Source organism: Bos mutus, chromosome 20 (genome assembly GCF_027580195.1).
Source record: "Bos mutus isolate GX-2022 chromosome 20, NWIPB_WYAK_1.1, whole genome shotgun sequence".
NCBI classification, from domain to species: Eukaryota; Metazoa; Chordata; class Mammalia; order Artiodactyla; family Bovidae; genus Bos; species Bos mutus.
In genome coordinates, this window is record NC_091636.1 from 14,448,586 (window position 1) to 14,470,600 (window position 22,015).

The 22,015-nt window shown below is 37.1% G+C and overlaps 1 protein-coding gene across 1 annotated transcript in view; it reads left to right on the forward strand.

Annotated features, from left to right (window-relative positions):
- The window catches only part of MTREX (Mtr4 exosome RNA helicase), a 101,864-nt gene that overhangs the window by 38,930 nt on the left and 40,919 nt on the right, over nt 1–22,015 (forward strand). Inside the window, exons 14-18 of the mRNA XM_005887381.3 lie at nt 585–686; nt 2,797–2,922; nt 5,735–5,885; nt 12,914–13,086; nt 13,663–13,731. Of these exons, the coding sequence (XP_005887443.1) occupies nt 585–686; nt 2,797–2,922; nt 5,735–5,885; nt 12,914–13,086; nt 13,663–13,731 (621 nt within the window). The remainder of the gene's footprint in view (nt 1–584; nt 687–2,796; nt 2,923–5,734; nt 5,886–12,913; nt 13,087–13,662; nt 13,732–22,015) is intronic.

Genomic DNA, 22,015 nt, shown 5'->3' on the forward strand with positions numbered 1-22,015 from the left:
CCGCCAATTTTGAAAGGTGTCTCTAAAACCACTGAATCATCAAGGAAGAAGCCAGGAAATCTTAATATGCTTAGAAAAATATTGTACAGCCTAATAATGCCTTGTCCATTAGGCCGGTAATAGTCTCTCCAAGTTACCACCTCTGGAATTAAAGAAAGACTGTTTTCCCTGAATTAAAAATTTTGGGGGTGGGGGTGTAAGGTACATTAAATATAATATAAATTTGTAGTAATATATATAATTATATGTAAATTTAATAATTTGAGTATAAAATACTAAAATATACCTGGGGTAGCATGTCTTATTTTTGTATCATTTCATTAGCAACTAATGGAGAAGGAAACAGCAACCCACTCCAATATTCTTGCCTGGAGAATTTCATGGACAGAGGAGCCTGGCGGGCTACAGTCCATGGAGTTGCAAAGAGTTGGACACAACTGAGCAACTCACACACACACACACACACACACACACACACACAAGCAACTAATTTTAAAAATTAATGATTTATTTATACTTGAATATGAGACTAGTTTTTCAAGTTTAAAATATGTGTTTAATTGTATAATTATTCATTCATTTAGGCCTTATTTGCCACTGAGACTTTTGCTATGGGGATTAACATGCCAGCTAGAACTGTTTTATTTACAAATGCCCGAAAATTTGATGGGAAGGATTTCCGATGGGTAAGTAAAATAATTCATATATTGAAGTAACTTGAAGGTGTTCAAAATCACCTAAGATGATTTTGGCTCACATAGCCTTTGAGATTTTCAGTTCTAAATACTTAAGAATTTGTATGTGAGCTAATAATTCATTGATTAAGTTTTCAAATTCATTCTATCACTGTTTTTTAGTCAAAAATTACTTTTGGTGAAAGAGTTTGGTGATAAGTGTGCAAATGAGCCATGACTGTTGTAATGCATTTTAAATATATCTAGAATTTTTATTTCTTAAAGTTTGTTATTTAAAACACCTCTGCTATAGTAGATACAATTGTAGCTCACTGTTTGCACAAATGTCTTTTCTAAAGCAAAAGTTGGGATCATGAGTGAAATGGTGAATCTGAGTAAAAAATAAATCCTTAATTCAGAGGCAAGTAACCCCTTCTTACTAAACCTAAACTATGGGCTTAGAACTATGGTAAATGCTGAGGATGTTAAATTTAACACAAAACCAAACCAATTTCTACTGTGAAGTGACATAGTGCAGGTGAAAGTTATTTCATGGACCTTGAGAAGTACATACAGGAAGAATAAAACACAAGAAATCAGTCACTTGTATATAAGGGGTCAGGAAAGATTTCATAAAGAAGGCAATCCTAAAACTGAGCAACAAACAGCAGATGGGTATTTCCCAGGGAGTCAGTGGAGCATCACAAGAGTGAAAAGCAGGTGGAGGAAGAGAGATTTCTAGTTTTGAATATTTAATGCAAACCAAAAATTCATATAATGTGGCATTTGGAGCAAATTATTAGCTATTCCTTTAGTTCTTAATGATTTTTTTCTGCTTAAAGAAATATCTGGCAGTAGTTGCTAATCACCAGTACACTGAAAAATCTCTTGGTAGATTTCTAAAGGCAAAGCATTTTTCTTGATTTGTTTTGAAGTGTGTTGGATGCTAAACAGAAGAGAAATGTAAGTATACGGAGTCAGTACCATTTCTTTTTAGAAATTTTTACATAGCATTCAAAAGCTTTATGTAACTTGTGACTTTTTAAACTGAAAGAAGACTAATTCATGTAGAATACAATTTTTAATGGTAAAGTGGATAAAGTCTTCCATGTTTTATATTTTAAGTTACTATACATTTTTAAATTCTTCATAATTTATCGGTTTAAAAGTAGTTAGTTCTTTGAATAAAATTAATGCTACAAGAAAATAAGTCTTTTGTTACTTTACATACTCCTTGGCCTCCATTGGACCCCAGAGAAGGATATGGAGTCATGAGGGTAGTTGAATTTTAAAAAGGGACTTTTTCTTGATGATTCAGGAACATAATTATAAAATCTAAAGAGCATAGTTTTAGATTATGTAATGCCCTTTAGCCCTGTTGAGATTTATCAGACTGCCATTTTGAAGTGTTCTTTTCTAATCTTAAGGTTGGTCTCAAGTTGTTAGGTTTGTTTCTACTGCTATCAGTAATATGCCTTCTAGTAGTATAGTAGTTCATAACCCTTCCTGAGCCAAACATTTTTTGAAAGTCTGGAAATGCTGCACCCTTTGCACAGGAGAAGAGTATGTGCGCTTACAGATAAAACTGCCCGGTGTTCAGTTGGTTCAGTTTTACCCTGGAAGACTGTGTGTGGGAGACTTACTAACCTTTCTACTTTAGGTAGTTCTTAGTGATGAATGGCCTCTTTTGGATGCCAGGGATATACCCTGAGAAAATAGAAATTGTGCTTTATGTGTGTGTGAATTTTTATATTAATCCCATTTGGAAATTAAGAACATTTATGATCAAGTCAGAATTGATATTTAGTAGATTTGGGGTCATTGTTTGCTTTCTTAAACTTTGCTGTTTTCCAGAATATCTAGCTTAAAGATATTTTTTGCACCAGTTAATTAACCAGTATTTCCTTACAGCCATTTGATCATTACGGAGCTAAAATTTTGCAACATTATTAAGTATTGCTTTTTTGTCTTTTTACATAAATCTTTCCTAAAAGTTCATGTTTTTAATCTTGTTTCTTTTCTTCAAATGTATAGCTTGTGCTTGTGTATTTTATGATAAGACAAATCTTAAGAATATGTTTTTTAGCAGATTTTCTCCTAAACTTTGATTATTTTCATTCAGATTTCCTCTGGTGAATATATTCAGATGTCTGGTCGTGCTGGAAGGAGGGGAATGGATGATAGAGGAATTGTAATTCTTATGGTAGATGAAAAGATGAGCCCAACGATTGGAAAACAACTACTTAAGGTAACAAAAGTTCGTCTAGTCAAGGCTATGGTTTTTCCTGTGGTCATGTATGGATGTGAGAGTTGGACTGTGAAGAAGGCTGAGCGCCGAAGAATTGATGCTTTTGAACTGTGGTGTTGGAGAAGGCTCTTGAGAGTCCCTTGGACTGCAAGGAGATCCAACCAGTCCATTCTGAAGGAGATCAGCCCTGGGATTTCTTTGGAAGGAATGATGCTAAAGCTGAAACTCCAGTACTTTGGCCACCTCATGTGAAGAGCTGACTCACATTGGAAAAGACTGATGCTGGGAGGGATTGGGGGCAGGAGGAGAAGGGGACGACAGAGGATGAGATGGCTGGATGGCATCACTGACTCGATGGACATGAGTCTGAGTGAACTCTGGGAGTTGGTGATGGACAGGGAGGCCTGGCGTGCTGCGATTCATGGGGTCGCAAAGAGTCGGACACGACTGAGCGACTGAACTGAACTGATGCAGGATTTGTCTTTCCGTGATAGGCTTATTTCATTTAGCATAATGTTCTTAGAGTTCATCTGTGTTGTTGCATATTGCAGAATTTTCTTCCTTAAGTCTGAATAGTATTCTGTTAGGTGTATTTAATGACTGTATATATTTTACAGTCATCCTTGGTATTCTCAGGGGATTGGTTTTAAGGACCCCCCCCCATAGCAGAATACCAAAATCCAAGGATGTTCATGTCTCTTATAAATGTCATAGTATTTGCATATACCCTGTATACATCCTTTTCTTTAAATCATCTCTAGGTTTTAGTATGGAATACAGTGTTAATGTTATTTAAATAGCTGTAAATACAATGTAAATAGTTGTTGGTGCTGCATGGCACATTCAAGTATTACTTTTTGTAACTTTCTGCAATTTTTTTCCCAAGTATTTTCAATCCACAGTTGATTGACTCCTCAGATAGGGAACCTGAGGATACTGAGAGCAGGCTGTATAGCCATATTTTTTAGTATCCAAATTAGAATACTGTAATAGTGAAATAAGGGAGTATTAATGATTATGCCAATATATCATGTGTAAGTTGGGGTTATCCTGGGGTCACTGGATGCAGTGTTACAATGCTGCTGCTGCTAAGGCGCTTCAGTTGTGTCCGACTCTGGGACCCCATAGACAGCAGCCCACCAGGCTCCCCCGTCCCTGGGATTCTCCAGGCAAGAACACTGGAGTGGGTTGCCATTTCCTTCTCCAGTGCATGAAAGGGAAACGTGAAAGTGAAGTTGCTTAGTTGTGTCCGACTCTTAGCGACCCCATGGACTGCAGGCCTACCGGGCTCCTCTGTCCATGGGATTTTCCTGGCAAGAGTACTGGAGTGGTTTGCTATTGCCTTCTCTGGTTACAATGCTATGTTGAGTTTAATGTGATGGAGAATTCAGATAGGTGTATTCTGTAACAGCTGGAATATAAAAGAAGAGCTTGAGGTTGGAAATAATCTTATAATATTGAAGCATCAAATTTCTTAAAGGTAGTAAGAGTAGAAAAGAAAAAGAATAATAAAAAGTTGGGCTGTTTGCAAAATTACAAAGTAGATGGAAGTTGACTTTCATTCCTCTTTCTGAATAATGTGGTTTTCATATAATTCCACATTTCCTTTTGGCTCTATTTTCTAGGAAAGTGGATACAAATTAAGGTTTTTAGGGACTTAATAACCCCCTACGGTAAATGGCTCTTGATTTTTCAGGAATTAAGGAATATGATCATTTGAGACTGTTGAAAGTTCTACTCCTTGTCATAAAATCCTGTATGCATATATTTATAATTCTGAATGCAATAAGGCTGGCTTATGGATTGCAGTTTAAAAGTTCCCGAATACCTTAAGAGTATTTGCATATTTTGCTATGCCATTTAGGGATATGAATGTTTGTGACACTTCTAAGTATTCTAGCGTGTGTCTTCAAGAAGTTGGTCATTTCTCCTATACAACTACATAATCATTTTCGATCTTAGAAAGTATTTGCATTTAGAAAATAATATTCCTGAAGAAACATTGTAAGAAAGGTTTAGATCTTTAGAAAGTATTTTGGATATAAACCATATTGCAAATTAAGGTCACACTATTTTGTGATAAATGTTTTATTTTGCCTGGCCCTTCTTTGGTAATAGCTACAGTTAGGGAGAGAAAGAGGAATTGTCAAAGTGTGGATAATGACCTATAAATTTGGGGGAAATACTAGAAAGTTTTATGTCATTCTGGGAAACTGAGAGTTTCAAGATAGCTCATTTTTATCCGAAATAAATTTAGTATGCTCTGTCAACATAGGCTAGGCTATGCTACTATAACAAACCTAAATCTCAGTAACTTAAAGGTTTGTTTCTCTTAACCTGTTCATCGCAGGTTTACAAAGGAGACTCAGCTTATTATTGGTTATGGATTCAAGCTGATAGAGAAACCACTGTTTTGAATATTAGCAGTCACTGTGCCAGGAGGGAAAATACAGCTTTTCACACCATCAATTAAATATTTGGCCAGAAAGTGATATATCACTATACTCGATTTGCCCTCCACACTGAGGGCAAAATGTGTAATCCTGTCAAGTGCCTAGAAGGCAGACAGCTAAATGTATTTGGCCAGTAGTATATTAACTAATACTGTCTTATTTAGTTATTTTTACCCCCCTTCACTTTCCCAAAAAGCTACTCTTTAACAACTTTGTATGGGTCATTTAAAAGAAGGAACTGAGTATGTTTCTATAGTATTCTTTAATGTAGACTAAATTATTAAGCAGTTTGAAGTTAAAATGTTTGTGTGAATTTATTTGAAAAACCTATAGCATTAACATGTTTTTTTCTCTCTTAGGGCTCAGCTGATCCTCTAAATAGTGCTTTCCATTTGACCTACAACATGGTTTTGAACTTACTACGAGTAGAAGAAATTAATCCTGAGTACATGTTGGAAAAATCCTTCTACCAGTTTCAGCATTATAGAGCAATTCCAGGAGTAGTAGAGAGTAAGTATAAAATTACTGTAATAGCTTTATTTAGCTAGGGGAGACTAAATAGCAAGGTTGATGTGTTGTTGACTGCTTTGGCCCTTGCTATTTTTCTGGTAAGCCAAGAATTGGTCCTTACATAAAAGTACAGTAATGTTCCACCTGGAAAATTTTGAAATGAAAGTAAGAAAACCCTGTCAGAACATGATGCTGGTGCTAATTCAAATGTAGTATACTTTATTGTTACAGACATATCACGTGGTAACTCATTTGTGAATAATGATATCAAAAAATTAAGATAATGCTTTCTAAAGTCCAAAAGTAAGTGCTCTGTGGGTAATTATGTTCAAGCACAGTTCTGTGTTGAGTATTCTGTGTTGAGTGTTGATCCTTATTTTAGAAGATATGGCTGATCATCATTTAGAGCTGATTAAAATCTAAAATAGAGGAAAGATTTAAAATGCTGGTTTGGGTAAATCTTGTAAAAATAATGCATAGTCATAAAGAAAAAAACACAAATTATGCAAAAGATACAAAGGCAATTGAAGCTCAGTTGTGATCTCACAGTTAGCCACACAGCCAACTGTTAACACTTTGGGTTCTCCCTTTTTTTTTCAAACATATTTTTCATACTCTTTTTCAAAGTCAGATTTAACAATGCCTTGGTAATAACAGCAATGCTATTTATAATATCAATTGTTAAACATTTACCATATGCCTAGCATTTTGTTAAATGCTTTACATTCACTGACTCACTCATTCTGGCTTTTAAAAGTTAATTTCAAGTATCCTTTGAAAGTGTAGTTTTTAATGACTACATAATTTCACTTTGTAAATGTCCTGTGAGTTATTTAATAGGCAACAATACCTTTTCATCAAAAGTAGGTAGGACACTACCACTCAATTTTCATGTAGCTAAAAAGTAGACAAAAGTATAATAATGTGCCTTAAAAAAGTGAAGAAGACTCTGAACATTCAACTAAGTTAAATTCACATTTTTTTTTTTACCCTTGCCTAGATGAGAGATCATAACTCCTCTTAATTTCTTACATCTTAATTAAGAGCAGCTTCTTCATTACAAACTATAGCTCTGGAACAAGCTTTGACATCATTTTACAGCTATAAAAGAAATAAGGCATAAGAGAAGTTATCAGTATATTAGGTTACACATTTGATTGGTGACAGGTTTGAGATTAGAATCTTGGTCCTGTTCCTAACTAAGCCATGCTGTTTTTATTAAAGCATGGATTGTCCCTTTTTGATTATAAGAGTAGATGTTGTAACTTACCTCAGAGAAGGCAATGGCAACCCACTCCAGTACTCTTGCCTGGAAAATCCCATGGATGGAAGAGCCTGGTGGGCTGCAGTCCATGGGGTCGCTAAGAGTCGGACATGACTGAGCGACTTCACTTTCACTTTTCACTTTGATGCATTGGAGAAGGAAATGGCAACCCACTCCAGTACTCTTGCCTGGAAAATCCCATGGATGGAAGAGCCTGGTGGGCTGCCGTCTATGGGGTCGCACAGAGTCGGACACGACTGAAGCGACTTAGCAGCAGCAGTAGCAGTAACTTACCTGCCAAACATGGATGAAAAAACACTTGAGCTGACTTATTTTAAGAATTGTCTGTGTGTGTTGCTCGATCGTGTCCAACTCTTTGTGACCCTATGGACAATATAGCCCACGAGGCTCCTCTGTTCATGGGATTCTCCAGGCAAGAATACTGGAGTGGGTTGCCATTTCCTTTTCTAGCAGATCTTCCCAACCCAGGGATCGAACTTGGGTCTCCTGCATTGCAGGCAGATTCTTTACCATCTGAGCCACCAGGGAAGCCCTTTCTTAAATTTCCAGAAGCAAAGCCATTGGCTGAATCTTTAAAACACATCATATAAAATTAATCACAAATATATAATTTTAGATCACTTTACATTTTATTGGGTTGGCCAGAAAGTTTGTTCAGTTTTCCATGAGACATTGCAGGAAAACTCAAATGAATTTTTTAGCCAATGTTTTCTTGTTAAGTATTTAATACAGTTTGTCTTGATAATAAGCCACAGCCTTAGCAAGGAGAAAGGATGATTCTTGTATCAAAGAATTGTGATTTTAAAGGAGCTATAAATCTGCCTTCATGCAAAAAATAATATGTGATAATAGAATTAAAAAATCAACAGAATTTAAGTACAGCGTGGATTTGGGTTTAAATTAAGGAGGTATTGAAATTAGATTGATACTGAAGAAGGAAAGTCATTAATTTTACTTTAGTTTATAGAAATTTCACATGGCTGTTGTTGAATCAAGTATGTAGTTACAAGCCACCTTAAATATTTTCACTAAAAAGAATGAAACTTTAAAATACTCCTCCAAGGCAGTTGCCACTATCATTCATGATTAAGATAATTATGCATACACATACAGCCAGAAAGACTGAATAACCAAAAGAAATAGGGTGTACCTTGATGCACTTACTTTTGCTTTTTTCCCTTCTTTATAAAAATAGTATATTTGAACAGTTATTAAATTACTTAAAAAAAATTGAAATATAGTTGATTTATATAATATTGCGTTAGTTTTAGGTGTACAGCAAAGTGATTTGGTTATACACACATGTATTTGTATAAATCTATATTCTTTTTTAAAAAATTCTTTTCCATTATAGTTTATTACAGGTTACTGAATATAGTTCCCTGTGCTATATAGTAAAACTCTGTTGTTTATTTTTTATATGGTAGTGTGCCTCTGTTAATCCCTTGCTCCCAATTTTTCCCTCCCCAACCCTTGCTATTTGGTAAAGTTTGGTAAATTACTTTCTAAACTTTACCTTCTATTATTCTTTTGTAATTCCATAGGAAATATCCCAGATATAGTAGAGGACAGTGGCAGAATTCTCCAAGTATTTTCTCAATTATGTTGGTGGAAACGTAATTGTGGTTTTGCTTTGTTGAACTTTGCTGTTTGGTATTGGAATACATTCTTAAATAAATGTGGTTATTTATATTCTTAAATATTCAGATTTAATTTTAACCTTTTTGTTTATTCATTAATAGATAATGTTATGGTTAAATAGCAAGAGCTGTGGAGTTAGACCTGGGTTTAAATCCAGACTGCCTCAGCCTTGATGTTGTGTTGTGCTTAGTCACTTAGTTGTGTCTGACTCTTGTGACCCATGGACTGTAGCCCACCAGGCTCCTCTGTTCATGGAGTCTCCAGGCAAGAATACTGGAGTGGGTTGCCATTTCCTTCTCCAGGGGATCTTCCTGACCCAGGAATCGAACCTAGGTCTCCTGCTTTGCAGGCAGACTCTTTACCAATTGAGCTACCAGCCTTAGTTTGCTTTTTTATGCAATTGGAATAATACCTAGTTCATTCAACTCATGAAAATTAAATAAGATCATTTATGTTAAATGCTCAGTAAATGCCTATTTTATTAGTGTTAGTAATGCCATAGATCAGTAAAGCCATTTAAACCTTTCATAAAATTTCCTCAGTACTGGGGGTAGCATTTCATTTCTCCATCTCTCACAGCTCTATCTATTGCACATTTTATATGATACAAATATATATTTTTGGAACCACCATCTCTCTCCCTCAAAAGGGGAAAATTGGTTGGAAATTGTCCTAAGAGTTATGGGCATATCTCACATGCTGTTTCCTAAGATACTGAGGCTTTCTTATGGGAGTACACTGCAGGGAAACCAGCTTATACCGAGATTCCTCTACTTTTTGATTGGCTAGAAAGAGATAGTGTCCTTAATTCGGGAAAAAGCAGGCTGCACCTGAATTAACTTCCTAGAGTGATATGTAGCCGTAGTTAGAGTCCTATGTACAAAACACATGTGATTTCTTAAAATGTCTCTCCAACTTTTGATTCCTTAGTTAAGTAGTCTGAGAACAGAAATGCTTTGGAGTGGAGGATGGGGGCCTCAGGCAGTCTTTGTGTGTGTCATCTTTCCATAAACAACCCCTGTTAGTGCTTATTTAGAATTCTACTGGTACCTGCAATGTTACTTTGTAACTTTTGGTAGGGCAGCAAGATTAGCATCTCAGTGTATAGTTTTCCTTCTCATAGAACCTCTTATTGACTTCAGCCCACCAATTTTTTTAAATCATATCTTTTTCTGATTATGTTTACTGCTGTAACATGTGTTAAGAATAGCCTTCTATTCTCAAGTGAAAGGAACATGATTCTTGTAAGAAGTAGGGCAGTTCATTAAAAATAACCAGGATGATGCAGTATGCCTCAGAGGGTGTCAAAGACCAGAAGTTAGAGGTCGAAAGAAAAAAGAAAAGAAAAAAGTAAAAAAAAATCCAAAGAGCATGTCTCAATACTTATGTAGACTTTTGCAGCATCTTGACTCTGGTATCACTAAAAATAAGCAATTAATAAAAATAAATAGGCTTAGAGGAGGAGGAAGTAGTCGTCAAACTCTGGGTCTCCTTACACATCTAGTCTCCAGCCCACTTTATAAATGTCTAAATGTGTTTTTCTTAAATTGTGGTGCTCGAAGGTAAATCGTATATTCTGCGTGGGGTCTGGCCAGGGACAATAGAAATGTTGTTACTGCTCTTTTTGATTTTTCTAAGAAAGAAGTCCAGTGCAAGAAGAACGATAGAGAAGAGTGTTGACCTAGGGATTAATTTTTGGCTATGCTGCGTCTTTGTTGCTACTCAGACTTGTTCTTTAGTTGTGGCAAGCAGGGGCTCCTCTTTGGTTGTGGTGCATGGGCTCTCATTGCTGTGGCTTCTCTTGTTGCGGAGATGGGCTCTAGGTGCATGGCTTCAGTAGTTGTGGCATGTGAGCTCAGTAGCTGTGGCTCGCAGGCTTTAGGGCACGGGCTCACTAGTTGTAGCGTGTGTCATTAGTTGCTCTGCTGTATGTGGGATCTTCCTGGACCAGGGATCGAACCCGTGTCTTGTGCATTGGTAGGCGGATTCTTCACCACTTAACCACCAGGGAAGCCCCTATGTCAGTTGACTTTTAACAAGTGCTGCTAGGACAGTAGGATAGCCACATGCAGTAAAGTGAATTTGGACCCCTACTCCACACCATAACTGAAAATGGATGGAAGTCTTGAATAGCTGAAACCTTAAAACTCTTTGAAGAAAATATACATATAAATCCTTATAAACTTCTGTTTCCCAGTGGATTCTTACACAAGACACCAGAAGTACAAACAACAAAAGAAAAATTGAATAAATAGGATTTTGTCTAAATTTTGAAACATTTGCACTTCAGCATACACCAGCAGTAATAGAAAGAAAACCCAAGAAGTAGAAGAAAATACTTGCAAATCATGCATCTGATAAGAGTCTGGTATGTAGAATATATAAAGAGCACTTAGAACTCAGCAACAAAAAGCAAATAATCTAATTTTCAAATGGACAAAAGATTTGAATAGACATTACTCCAACAAAAACACATAAGTACATGTAAAGATGCTCAACATTATTAGTCATTAAGGAAATGCATATAATAACCACATTGAGATACCACTTCACACTCACTAGGATGGGTTTTTTGTTGTTGTTGTTTTTTTTTAAGTAATTGACAAAATGGTGTGATCACTGTAGAAAATAGTTTAGCACTGGTTCGATCCCTGGGTTGAGAAGATCCCCTGGAGGAGGGCATGGCAACCCACTCCAGTATTCTTGCCTAGAGAATTCCCATGGACAGAGGAACCTGGTGGGGTCACAAGGAATCAGACACGACTGAACAACTAAGCACAGCAGAGCAAGTTAAGTATAGAATTACCATAAGACCCAGTGGTGCCATCTGCTCACGGGTATACATAAGCAAAAGAGTTGGAAATATGTTCAAACAAAAATTGGTGTGTGGAAGTTCATAGCAACATTACAGCCAAAAGGTAGAAATAGTCCAAATGCCCATCAACTGTGAAACAAAATGGTATACCCATACAGAGTGATGCTATTTCACCATTAAAGAGTGAAGTACTGATACATGCTACAACATGGATGATCTTTGAGAAAAGAAAGTGAAAGTGAAGTCGCTCAGTCGTGTCCGACTCTTTGCAACCCCCATGGACTGTAGCCTACAGGCTTCTCCATCCATGGGATTTTCCAGGCAAGAGTACTCGAGTAGATTGCTGTTTCCTTCTCCAGGGCATCTTCCCAACCCAGGGATTGAACCCAGCTCTCCCGCATTGTAGGCAGATGCATAACTGTCTAAGCCACCGGGGAAGTCAGATCTTTGAGAACATTATGCTAAGTTACGGAAGCCAAAGACAGAATCCACACGATGTATGATTCCTTATGTATAGAATATCTGGCCTAGGTAAATTCATGCAAACAGAAAGGTTGCTGGGGTCTAGGGGAAGGAGAGAATGAGTGTTTGCTAAAAGGGTATGGAATTTTCTTTTGGGGTAGTGAAAATATTCTAAAACTACTTGACAGTGATGGTTTCATATATTGTGAGTGACATACATGTCATTAATGGTAAATTTTATGTTATGTGTGTTTTATGCCAATAAAAATACTGTTTGTTCACAGTGGAAATGAGCAAGGAAGGTGGGGCTGCACTAGGTGAAAGATGGCAGCATAGATGTTTAGATTAACTAAAAGAACAATTGCTGAAAGGCTAGTGTTTTAGCCACTGACTGAGTAGAGAGATAACAAGTTAAATTTGTTGTCTTCTGTTTTAGAGACGTAGTACCAGGTGATGGTGGAAGCCTAATGAAATTAGCAAAATGGATTTTTTGCAGAGTCAAAGCGCCATATTAAAAGATCCAAAATAGTGCTATTCAATATAACTTTCTGTGGAAATATTCTGTGCTATTCAAGTAGAGAAGTCAACACCCACATATAACTGTTGAGCATTCTAAATGGTACCAGTGCGACTGAAGGACTATTAAAGAGAAGGGAGAAACTAGGCAGCATGCTTTATGGGTGTTTCTGTATCTTTTCCTTAAAGCTTTTAATCTGTGCAATATGTAGTAGTACAGTCCCTACAATTATAGTAGTCAAAGATGTATCCTTGGTATAATCTACATAAGATGTATTTTTTGATACTGTATATATGTTTTATTTATAGAGGTAAAGAACTCAGAAGAACAGTATAATAAAATAGTAATACCAAATGAAGAAAGTGTGGTCATCTACTACAAGATTAGACAGCAGCTTGCCAAATTGGGTAAAGAAATTGAAGAATACATTCACAAACCAAAATATTGCTTACCCTTTCTACAGCCAGGTCGTTTGGTAAAGGTATGTCATTTTTATTATAGAATTTTCAATATTTAGTATTTTTTAGATAAAGTAAAGTAGGTAGATGCTTCCTGCTACAGTAGTTGATCTGTATTAATTTTATTGTTTAACCTGTTTCACATGATACTGATTAAGGAAGGAGAGGTCATTTGAAGGCCTTTTAATCTCTACTGGTTTTCATTTGGGGGAGTATAAACTGAAGTAGACAGTTTGGGAATTAATATGAAATATTTCTAGTTAAGAAATGCTGTTCAAGAATAAGGCAGTTTTAAGACCTGGATGAATTCATTAGTTATCAAAGATTTTACATATATTCCAAACAAATATAAGATACCACTTTTTCGGTTTTTTGCCAACTGAAAGATTCCTGTTGCTTCCTAGAAAGCCTGTGAAATTTGGCAGTGATTTCTTTCTGTAATGTCAGTGTCTTTTTTTTTTTTTTAATTTAACAGGGGTCTTTAAAAAAAATTCTATCAGGAAAACTGAGAATGTTTTATTAGCTATAATGTGGGCATGACATCTAAATTGCCTTTTAACATAAACACTCCTTTTGTACTTGCTTTACTTTCTTTTCAGGTGAAGAATGAAGGAGATGATTTTGGTTGGGGTGTAGTGGTGAATTTCTCAAAGAAATCAAATGTTAAGGTAAACTGTTGTCCTGAAAGTAGAATTGTATATAAATTTTTAGTGAAATGTTTTTTCAGGGTCAGAAAATCAATCAGATTAAAAATAGCATTACCTTAAGAGAAGCTATAATAAAGTCTTTATAAAGTCTATATAAGGAATTAATTTTTCAATTAATCATAGATTTTATCCTTAAAGTGATATGGTTATCTTCCTAACACTATCACAAATTTTAATTTCATGACTGTTTTACATTTTTTCTCTGAGTTCACCAGTCCTTTTTTATACATTTCCTATAAATTGAATATTAGAAAAAATTAGCATCTGACACTGAAAATTAGAATTTCGATTTGGGTATATATCAGAGACTAAAAAGCAAGACCTTAGGAAAGCTGGTCAATTTTAATTATTCTCTTTAATACATATGAAGGCAATAATAAAGTTGATTTTGGTCATTATTTATTTAAATACTTTGAAAATGTCACTTATACATAAAATCAAGGATAATTTTAATAATGTTAGAAGAATAATCACCTCAATTAAATCAGCCTTCCTGTCTATTATATTTTCTTTACTAGTTATAGGCACCGACTAAACAGGTGCCAGTAAGTGACCTCAGGCAAGACAGTTTGTATCTCCATGCCTATTTTTCCTTATTTTTAGAATGAAAGGTTTGCATAAGGTGACATTTACAGTGTTTTAAGGTTGAGCATTTCAAGAGTTTGTTATCATTAACTTATTAATCCCACCTTTGTGTAAAGGTAATTGAGAATTAAGTTTTGGAATTGAAAGTTAGTTCTGAAATATGTAAAGGGAATTTGAGATACTGATGCCATTTATTGTGGAGAAATAAAATTCCTAGTTTTGTGGTAGGTGTTCTGATTAATGGTCTATAGTTAATCCTACTGAATAGCTTCTTAAGGATATTTAGTTTACTAGTACCATCTTCATAGATTACTTTCATTAGCAATTATTAATTTACAAAAATTTTTTTCAAAGTATTGTCACACTCATCGTCTCATTTTATTCTAATTTATGAAGCATTCATTGACTATAGACACAGAATCCCTATACTTACTTATTTGGTGAACATAGCAAATAGTGAAAATAACATGGCAATATATGAAATACTTCAATAAAGACATAAACAGAGTGCATTTAGAGCAGGAGGAGGAAGATATTTTGGGTGAGCTGTTTGAGATGGCACCTGAGGAGGAAGAGAATTTTTGAAGTTTTAAACAGAACCTTAAACACCGAGTAGAATATCATTTCATGGATATTCACTGGTGGAAGTAGTATGCAGCAGGGGCAGAAAACTTCAGATTAAGGGAAGGAGAAAAGTCAAAGTATTGAGATTAATCACCAAAAGTACTTAAAATACAGATTTTAAGTATGTTGGGTCTGGATTTAAACATTTGAAGGCAGTAGCAGGGCATTGAAGGTTAATTGGTTGATTGATTTGCTTGGCTTTTTTTTTTCTTTCAGTTTTATTGAGATAGTTTATATATAGCATTATATAAATTTAAGGTGTACAACATAATGATTTGACTTACATACATCATGAAATGATTATCACAATACATTAAGTGAACACCCATCATCGCATGTCGAAACATTAAAAAAATTTTTAAACTTTTCCATGTGATGAGAATTCTTAGGATTTACTCTCAACTTTCATTTATAACCTATAGCACTGTTTATTATATATATCATGTTGTACATTATGTCCCTAATATTTATCTTACAACTCTAAGTTTGTATTTTTTTATTACTGTCATCTCATTCCTCCTTCTCTCAACCTTGCCTCTGATAACCCAAAATCTGATTTCTTTCTCTGTGAGTTTGTTTTTGAAGCATAATTAACCCACAACACAATTAGTTCCTGTTACACAACATGATATATTTCTATACATTTCAAAGTGTTCACCTTGATACTTTTAGTTGTCACCATGAAAAGATATAGGCTGTATTGCCCACACTGTACAGTTCATGCCTATGAGTTATTTATTTTATAACTGAAAATTTGTATCTCTTAATCTCCCTCACCTACTTCTTTCCTCCCCCTCCTCCCCTGTCCTCTGACAACCATCTTCTCTCTGTATCAGTGACTTTGTTACCATTTGGTTATGTTTGTTGATTAGTTTTCTTTTTCATATTCCACAGTTAAGTGAAATCATCCCATATTTGTCATTCCCTACCTGGCGTATCTATCTCATTTAGCATAACTCCTTCCAGGTCCATCCATGTTGCTGCAAATGGGAAGACTCATTCTTTTTTGTGTTTATGTGTGTGAGAGACATCTTTATCCTTTCCTCTATCAGTGGACTCTTGGCTTGCTTCTACATTTTGACTGTTGTAAGATATACAGTAATGCTGCAAAGAATGTAGCGGTGCATGCACATTTCCTTTTGGATAATGGTGTTTTTGTTTTCTTCAAATAAATACTCAGGAACAAAATTGCTGGGTCATTTGGTAGTTATATGTTTACCTTTTTGAGGAACTGTCATACTGTTTTCCATAGTGGCTGCACCAATTTACATTCCCACCAACAGTGCACAAGGGTTCCCTTTTTTCCACAAGTTCTTATTTCTTGCCAGTTTGATAATAGCTATTCTGTCAGATGTGAGATGATACCTCATTGTGGTTTTGATTTGCATTACCCTGATAATTAGTGATGTTGAGCATCTTTTCATGTACCCAATGGCCATGTGTATGTCGTCTTTGGAAAAATGTCTACTCAACTCCTCTACCATTTTTTAGTTATGTTTTTTGTTTGTTTGTTTTGATATCAAGTTGTACGTTCTTTAGTCACTAAGTTGTGTCTGACTCTGAGACCCCGTGGACTCGAGTGTAGTTCATCTCACTTGCATGTAGTTTGCTGGGCTCCTCTGTCCATAGCATTTCCCAAGCAAGAATACTGGAGTTGGTTGCCATTTCTTTCTCCAGGGGATCTTCCTGACCTAGGGATAGAATCTGCATCTCCTGCTTGGCAGGAGGATTCTTCATCATTTGCAGATATCTTTCACCATTCAGTAGGTGATCTTTAAGTTTTGTTGATAGTTTCCTTCACTGAGCAAAACCCTTTCAGTTTGATGTAGCCCCATTTTAAAAAATTTTTGCTTTTATTTCCCTTGCCTGAAGAGACAGGTCTGAAAAAATGTTAGTATGACCAGTGTTAAAGACTTCATTGCCTGTGTTTTATTCTGGCAGTTTTATGGTTTCATACCTTACATTTAAGTCTTTAACACATTTTGAGTTTATTTTTGTGCATAGTGCAAGAAAGTAGTCTGGTTTGATTCTTCTACATATAGCTGTCCAGTTTTCCCAACACCATTTGTTGAGGAGACTGTCTTTCCCCTCATTGTATATTCTTGCCTCTTTTGTTGTAGATTAATTAATTGCCAGTATAAGTGTGGGTCCATTTCTGAACTCTCTTCTGTTCCATTGATCTGTGCCCTCCATGCTGTTTTGATGACTGTAGCTTTGTAATATAGTTTTGAATCAGAGTGTGTAAGATTGTTTTAGTTATTTGGGGTCTTCTGTGTATCCATATGGCTCACATCGTAAAGAATCTGCCTGCAATGCAGGAAACCTGGGTTCTCTCCCTGAGTTGGGAAGATCCAAGGGCATGGCAACGCACTCCAGTATTCTTGCCTGGAGAATCTCATGGTCAGAAGAACCTGGCAGGCTACAGTCATGTCAGTTGTGTCTGACTCTTTGCAACCCCATGGACTATACAGTCCACGGAATTCTCCAGGCCAGAATACTGGAGTGGGTAGCTTTCCCTTCTCCAGGGGATCTTCCCAACCCAGGGGTCAAACCCAGGTCTCCCGCATTGCAGGCAGATACTTTACCAGCTGAGCCACAAGGGAAGCCCTCACTTTACCAGGTAGGAAATAGCTAAAAGTGAAGTGAAAGTGTTATTTGCTCAGTCGGGTCTGACTCTGCCTGCCAGTCTTCTCTGTCCATGGAATCCTTTAGGCAAGACTACTGGAGTGGATTGCCATTCCCTTCTCCAGTGACTTCCCTGGTGGCTCAGTTGGTAAAGAATCTGCCTGCAATGTGGGAGACCTGGGTTTGATCCTTGGGTCAGGAACATCCACTTGAGAAGGAAATGGCAACCCACTTCAGTATTCTTGCCTGGAAAATCCCATGGATGGAGGAGCCTGGCAGGCTACAGTCCATGGGGTCGCGAAGAGTCGGACACGACTGAGTGGCTTCACTTTCACTTTAATGAAGATAATGGTGACCTCCTTCAAAAGATCCCATGCATGTACTGCTACACTCAGCACCCCCAACCCTGCAGCAGGCCACCACCTACCCACGCCTCTGCTGGAGACTCCCGGACACCCACAGGGAAGTCCAGGACAGTGTCTTGTGGGGTCATTGCTCCTTTCTCCTGGGTCCTTTCCTGTTGTTCAAGCTGGATTTAGAAAAGGCAGAGGAACCAGAGATCAAATTGCGAGCATCCGCTGGATCAAAAAAGCACGAGAGTTCCAGAAAAACATCTATTTCTGCTCTATTGACTACGCCAAAGCCTTTGACTGTGTGGATCACAGTAAACTGAAAAATTCTGAAAGAGATAAGAATACCAGACCACCTGACCTGCCTCTTGAGAAATCTGTATGCAGGTCAGGAAGCAACAGTTAGAACTGGACATGGAACAACAGACTGGTTCCAAATAGGAAAAGGAGTACGTCAAGGCTGTATATTGTCATCCTGCTTATTTAACTTATATGCAGAGTACATCATGAGAAACGCTGGGCTGGATGAAGCACAAGCTAGAATCAAGATTGCTGGGAGAAATACCAATAACCTCAGATATGCAGATGACACCACCCTTATGGCAGAAAGTGAAGAAGAACTAAAGAGCCTCTTGATGAAAGTGAAAGAGAATGAAAAAGTGGACTTAAAGCTCAACTTTCAGAAAACAAAGTTCATGGCATCCGATTCATCACTTCATGGCAAATAGATGGAGAAACAGTGGCAGACTTTATTTTCTTGGGCTCCAAAATTACTGCCAATGGTGACTGGAGCCATGAAATTAAAACACTTACTCCTTGGAAGAAAAGTTATGACCAACCTAGACAGCATATTAAAAAGCAGAGACGTTACTTTGCCAACAAAGGTTTGTCTAGTCAAGGCTGTGGTTTTTCCAGTTGTCATGTAGGGATGTGAGAGTTAGACTATAAAGAAAGCTGAGTGCTGAAGAATTGATGTTTTTGAACTGTAGTGTTAGAGAAGACTCTTGAGAGTCTCCTGGACAACAAGGAGATCCAACCAGTCCATTCTAAACGAGATTAGTCCTTGATGTTCATTGGAAGGACTGGTGTTGAAGCTGAAACTCTAATACTTTGGCCATCTGATGCGAAGAGTTCACTCATTTGAGAAGACCCTGATGCTGGGAAAGACTAAGGAGGGAGAAGGGGATGACACAGGATGAGATGGTTGGATGGCATCACCGACTCAATGGACATGAGTTTGAGTAAACTCCGGGAGTTGGTGATGGACAGGGAGGCCTCGTATGCTGCAGTCCATGTGGTTGCAAAAAGTTGGACACAACTGAGCAACTGAACTGAACTGAGTCAGTTCAAGGAAAACAGCAAGCCCGTCTTCCACAACATTAACCAGTCCAGTCTTAGTGTCTTTTAACTGAGCAAAGTCTTCTTAGTGTCTTTCAATTGAGGGTAACCCACTCAGTGTCTAAAGTGAGTAAAAATCTTCCCAGTATCGTTCAGCTGAGTTTCAAACATAACCTACTCCTCCAAAGAGGAATTTATTACCAAATATCTTGACTCCAAGAAGGGAGACAGACCCAGTTGACCTCTGCTAGTACCAAGACTCTGGTTCTTCATGAAATTCAGACAGGAGAGAAGTCCTTTACTCCAAGTCTGTTTGTTGGTCACCAAAACTGCCATCAGGAAAAAACATGCATACCCTGAAAGTTGAGAATTATGTTTAATATGGCAGACTTACAGAGGACTTAAGGCAAAGAAACGACCTCAGATAGCTTTGAGGGATTGTTTTGAAGAGGGAAGGGTGGAGTCAGATACATAGAAAGTTTTTGTAAATGAAAACTAATTAGTCAGAGCTACTGCTGTTAATTAAAGAAAACCAGACACCTTCATTTAATGAATTTAACACTTCTCTGTGTTTGGGAAGATGCAAGAGTCTGGGCTTATTCATATTGTTCCTTTGATATGCACCTTAACTGTCCTGTTTTTCTCTGTCCTGAATCCCCTCAGAGTGAACCATTGGGGTGGGGTGGCTGCAGAGGCTGATAGGTTGCTGGCTGACAGCCTGTTTTGTCTTAATCCTGAGTTCCCCTCAGGATCCACCATCAGGGGTGGCTGCAGTCGGTAATGGATGCACCGTTCTTCGTTTTCTCATTAGGCTGGTGACATGACGTTCTTTGTCCGCAGAGAGAAAATGCATACTTCAGAAGAAAATACTTTAAAGCATTTTAAGGAGATAAAAATGTATCATCAATATTTTGTGTTGTTTCTTTACATTCTACAATCTTGATTATCAAAAGTATATTTCTCTTATGTGAAGGATGATATTATAAATCTATCTTTATCAGATAGAAAACGTTTGCTGAGAAAAGCTTTATCATCTTAGGAAATAAATGTAACAGCAAGTTTTCATTTAATGCTGCAAAAAAGGAGGCTTGGAATGATTTTCCATACTCGTACTTGGGAATATCTCTGTAATGTTGTAAGTGGTTTTGGTAGCTCAGCATACCCTGTCTTTGCTTTGTATCTATACTACACTGAAAATTGTTTTAAAACTCCTTTAAAAATAATCATATTTGAAAAAAAAAACATGCTGAGACAAAACTAGTTTCCCTTTTGAATTGGAAAACGGTTTATGCTTTCTTTGAAGAAATTTGTGCTCAGGTTTAATTGATTATGATTATACTTTTGATTTGTTTTGGAGATATATTTTACTGTTCTTAGGCAAATTCATAGGTTAGTACAGAAATAGGTTGTAGGCATGAATTAATGGGTATTTCTTGACAATTTTTGCATAAGTCTGTGCAGGAGGGATAGGAGGAGATTGAGTAATCACTTCTTTCCCTGTTCCCCTCTCAATCAAAGTAACTACCCCTTGTGGGGAAGCTACCTGTATTTTTGGTGGGAATGCAAATTTGTGCAGCCCCTGTGGAAGGCGGCATGGAGGTTCATCAAAAACTAAAAGCAGAGTTGCCATGTTGTGCTGTGCTTAGTCGCTCAGTTGTGTCCACCTCTTTGTGACCCCATGGACACATGGGAGCCCGCCAGGCTCCTCTCTCCATGGGGATTCTCTAGGCAAGAGTGCTGGAGTGAGTTGCCATGCCTCTCTCCAGTGGATCTTTCCAACCCAGGGATTGAATCAAGGTCTCCCACATTGGAGGCGGACTCTTTACCATCTGAGCCACCAGGAAAGCCCAAGAATACTGAATACCGAAGTTGCCATATGATCCAGCAATCTGACTCCCGTCATATATCTGGACAAAGCTATAATTCCAAAAGATACATGCACCCCTGTGTTCATTATTCACAATAGCCAAGACTTAGAAACAGTCTAAATTTCCATCAACAAATAAATGGAGAAGATGTGATACATGTATACTATGGAATACTGTTCAGCCATAAAAAGAATGAAATAATGCCCTTCACGGTAGCATGAATGGAACTAGAGATTATCATACTAATGAGTCAAAAAGAGAGAGACAAACATGATATCATTTATATGTGGAATCTAATATATGACCCAAGTTAATCTATCTAAAACAGATACAGACTCACAGAAATAGAGACCAGACTTGTAGTTGCCAAGAGGGAGAGAGGTAGAGGAGGGATGGAATGGCAGTTTGGGATTAGCAGGTGCAAGCTATTAATATAGAATGGATAAACAACAAGGTCCTACTATATGGCACAGGGAACTATATTCAGTATCTTGTGGTAAACCATGATGGAAAAGAATATAAAAAGAGTGCACTGTATGTATAACTGAATTGTTTAGCAGAAATGAATACAGCTTTGTAAATGTTGTAAACTGTGAAAGTGAAAGTTGCTCAGTCGTGTCTGACTCCTTGCAACCCCATGCACTGTAGCCTGCCAGGCACCTCTGTCCATGGAATTCTCTAGATAAGAATACTGGAGTAGGTAGCCATTCCCTTCTCCAGGGGATCTTCCCAACCCAGGGATCGAACCCAGGTTTCCTGCATTGTAGGTGGATTCTTTACCATCTGAGGCACCAGGGAAGCTATAAACTGTACTTCAATGAAAAAAATAACTTCTCTATTTACCTAATTTTATAC